General features: G+C 35.2%; 1 protein-coding gene across 2 annotated transcripts; it reads left to right on the forward strand.

The window, feature by feature from the left end:
- The first annotated feature begins 463 nt into the window (after positions 1-463).
- On the forward strand, positions 464-3703 carry LOC131042870 (uncharacterized). 2 transcript variants are annotated; one of them, XM_057976202.2, is made up of 5 exons: positions 464-601; positions 741-816; positions 1039-1109; positions 1215-2297; positions 3150-3703. In XM_057976202.2, exons 4-5 carry the CDS (start codon positions 1266-1268, stop codon positions 3297-3299), a joined length of 1182 nt encoding a protein of 393 aa, XP_057832185.1. In that variant the 5' UTR covers positions 464-601; positions 741-816; positions 1039-1109; positions 1215-1265; the 3' UTR covers positions 3300-3703. The 2 variants fall into 2 exon arrangements, with proteins under 2 accessions (XP_057832185.1, XP_057832184.1); XM_057976201.2 differs by having other exon boundaries at positions 464-609; positions 1039-2297.
- The last annotated feature ends 280 nt before the right edge of the window (positions 3704-3983 follow it).

The raw sequence follows: 3983 nt of genomic DNA on the forward strand, positions 1-3983 counted from the left end.
CCCTAATATAACAAATATCTACACTATCCTATTAACTTTAAAATAAACCAAATATTTACATAAATATCTACACTTTCATTTATCATTTCTAATTTATCTTTAAAATACCTAAATCTGAGCTCAAAATTAAATTTAGATTTCCTTTTGAAAGCCTAATTCACGGAGTAGATGAAAAATTGTTTCTTTTTTATTAATATATTGATTTTTTTAATAAAAATAAAATAAAATTATTGAGTTTTCCGCAATCAGACGGGCGTGCTACTTTTTAACAAAACTTTCTTCTACTAATTTTTTATACCCTTACTTTGCAATAATTTCAACGCTCTTTTGAAATCATATATTTTTCAAAGCCATAATTGACCAGACGTCACGTGACTACTGTTCCAAAAAAAGGTACACGTCACCATCAGACGGAATTTACTTACCCGGAAAATGTAAATGGACGACTATTTAAACGTTCTCGTTGAAGCGATTCTGTTAATCGACGTTTAGAGGTCGTTTTAACTGCAATGATGCTTCGTTACTCCAGCTTCTGTTATCATTTGGCCAACTGCAAATGTATGTGAACAAGCTATGCGATCGTAGAAAACAACGTGAAAAGGTATATACGTAAGTTTCTGAAATTTGAAATGAACAAGTCCGCCATATTTTCGGCCAAATTGTGCTTTAAAATGTTGTTCAAATATGTATATACAGTGAGTATATGGCATTTTGTGATAATATCTTTGTGTAAGTTGCAGGGAAAAGACAAGTGAAAACGGAAATTTCAGAAGATGTTTTTTGGAAGTTTTGGCGTCTTTGGACGCTTCAATTCCGGTGAGAAACAGTTTTAAGCTTTTCACACGGTTGGAACTGATACTTTCGTCGTTAATTTTCGTTTTTGATATTATTTGAAGCAAATGTCTGTGTAAATTTGTTTGCTCCGTTTCATTTTTTTGAATTTGGAGCGTGCTAATGTGTAAATCGCACTTGATTTCGATTATTTTGATGATTTCATGCGTGCTCCTTGTTATTTACCTTTCTGTATCATCTTTGTAGGATTTGAAGCGTGTTTGAGAGGAGTTTAGGCCTGAACCGCCTCATTTGGCCCGATTATCGTTGGTTTTTAAGTTCGTTGTATCGTACTTTGTACCTGATTTTGATTCCTGTGATGTTTTGAGCATCGTGCGTAGCTCACGCACGAGTGATTCTTCTGTTTTGTCCTTGTTTTTTAGCGAGTATTTGTACGTGTTAAGGTCGTGCAAAGTTTCTAAGTGGAAATTAAAATGCTCGGAGCAGCGTCGCCAAAACGGACAAGTCCCGGCCAGTGTTGCAGAATAAAGCTGAGAACGAGCTCCGGCATCGTCACCTTGATGTGCCGGAAGAATAGTAACATTTCCACTCAAGAAAAGGGTGATCTAATCTACGGCGAGCTCCCAGACCTGCCGGACTGGAGAGAAGCGCAGCATATCATAGCTACTGGATCGCAAGATTCTGATTATTTGAGCCTTCCGCCTGATTATTCGGTCTATGAATTTTGGTCAGAGCTGGCGGACCTAGGGTTTGACGAAGGCGGAAGAAGCTGCGAACTTCCTGATTTTCCGGAAATGGACGCCGATTTCGATTTCTTGTGGAGAATTGACGACGATGTCCTGAAGTTTGAAGATGCAGAAGATTTTGGTGAAGAATTGAAGGATTTGGAGGTAGAGAAGGAGATAAAGTGGATGGATTTCTTGAATCCTTGTAGTTTTCATAGTTTTGATGACCAGACCATTCAGATGATTCCCTTGCCTCTCGGATCCCACCAGCCGGAATCGGAAATTGTTAAAGTGGAGTCAAATAATGAGAGCTCCATAATTCCTTCGAGCTCTATGCAGCTTTTCCCTGAACATGAAGCAGAAATCGTAAGCTCTGACGACTGTATGATGTTCAAGAAAGCTTCCACGTCTGCGAGGAGCCACAAGAAAACAAGGCTGAATCCCGCGGTAGCGCGGAGTCATTTTGGCGCAAGCTTCAAGCCGCAGAAAATTTCAGCAGAAACGGATGATTTGCAGAAAACATTCCGTTATGAAGACCTCGAATGCAGCGAGGTACTGTCAGAAAGCGATTCTGAAGGAGAATCCGTCGAAAATCACCGTGTAAAGCCTTCTTCCAGACGCCCGAAGAGGAAAATGGGTGGCTGTATCAACAGAAACCATCTTCCCGAGCAGGCGGTGAACGTGCTGAAAGCGTGGATGGACAAGCACATGAGCAATCCTTATGCCACGAAGGAGGAGAAGGTTGAGCTAGTTAAGCTCAGCGGTTTGACACTTCACCAGGTAAAATTCATGATTTATTTATATATTTATTTTCAATTTCGTCCGGTTAAACTGATATCAATTTGTGGTCTCTAATCCTTTTGACATCAATTTATCTTTACAATTTCCGTAGAATTCGTTGTTTCAATCAATTTACTTTGAAAATAGTTCCAATTTCTTTGCATCAGTCTATTTTATCACCCTTTTTCATCCATATTTCTTTACAGTTTCTAATTTAACATTTCAGCGCTTGATCTCTGCAATTTTCATCCATATTTCTTTACAGTTTCCATTTTAGCATTTCCTCTCTTGATCTGTGCAATTTTTTTCAAAATAATTTATTGTAGATTTATATTTCACCAGGTAAAATTCATGACTAATTTGGCTATTTATTTTCAATTTCATCCGGTTAAACTGATATCAATTTGTGTTCTCTGATCCTTTTGACATCAATTAATCTTTACAATTTCTTTAGAATTCGTTGTTTCAATCAATTTACTTCGAAAATAGTTCGAATTTCTTTGCATCAGTCTATTTTATCACCCTTTTTCATCCATATTTCTTTACAGTTTCCAATTTAGGCGTTTCATCGCTTGATCTAAGCAATTTTTTGAAATTAATTTATCGCTTGATTTCTGCAATTTTCATCCATATTTCTTTACAGTTTCCATTTTAGCATTTCATGGCTTGATCTCTGCAATTTTCATCCATATTTCTTCACGGTTTCCATTTTAGTATTTCCTCTTTTGATCTGTGCAGTTTTTGAAAATAATTTCTTGTAGATTTACATTTGTGCCTTTATATTTAATTTTTCTACGATTCTTTTAAATCGGTCATATCTTTATGTAATTATGTGTTGCTTGTTTTATACAGGTGGAGAACTGGCTTTCGAATACGAGGTACAGATTCAAGATTCAGAAGGCGCGGTCTGCAACAAAAGATTATGCAGAGGTCACCAGTTCAAACCCCGTCCGTAAAACGCTCGTTGCAAGGAACAAAAAGAAATACTTTTTCCTCTGGTAAGGGGAAAAAATACATCAGACTTAAGTGAGGCAAATAAATTTGTCTCAAATGCCTAAATAGTACTTAATTTTCTTTGATTCTATAGTTTAAGTACTCATGAGATCACCGCCATTGTTTTTCTTTCAATAAAGTCAAAACTGTTATAGCCATTTAGACTTGATTATAGCACAATAGTAGGAAACTATACTGTTGAGGAGATGAAATAATGATGACTGTGGTGCTCTCCTCTAAATAAGTTGTCCCTTCCCAAAGGAAAAAATGCTATCATTACAGTAGCATCTTCTGCATGGATATAACTGAAAGCATAGAAATCAAGCTGGTTAAGCTTTAAAATGTATGAGGAGCATATTCTGAATATTAATGAAACTCAAAAGAATTAATAATAAAAATTCTATTATCATTCAGATTTTGTGTGTTTGAATTTTGCATTCAAGCTATCCCTCTATCAAAAGGTTAACAATTTAAGAATAACGAAAATAATCTTTTTTATAATTCTTCAAACCATTGAATACTTTCAGCACAACTTATTATTGTGTATGTGATCAATCTATTTCTACCATTTTCTTAGAGATAAATTGACCTTTGTGATTTAATAATGATTTATTTATAAATTGTGATTGAATTTATTATAAATTAATTGTTTAATAATATTATAATTTTTATTTTTATTGTTAAATTCAAATT

Source organism: Cryptomeria japonica, chromosome 9, assembly GCF_030272615.1.
Source record: "Cryptomeria japonica chromosome 9, Sugi_1.0, whole genome shotgun sequence".
NCBI classification, from domain to species: Eukaryota; Viridiplantae; Streptophyta; class Pinopsida; order Cupressales; family Cupressaceae; genus Cryptomeria; species Cryptomeria japonica.

Bases quoted from the DNA above. Each gene is read 5' to 3' on its own strand.
- LOC131042870 (XM_057976201.2), top strand. From the start codon at position 1,266: ATGCTCGGAGCAGCGTCGCCAAAACGGACAAGTCCCGGCCAGTGTTGC. The intron at 2,298-3,149 runs GTAAAATTCATG...TGTTTTATACAG, and splicing joins GCGGTTTGACACTTCACCAG to GTGGAGAACTGGCTTTCGAA.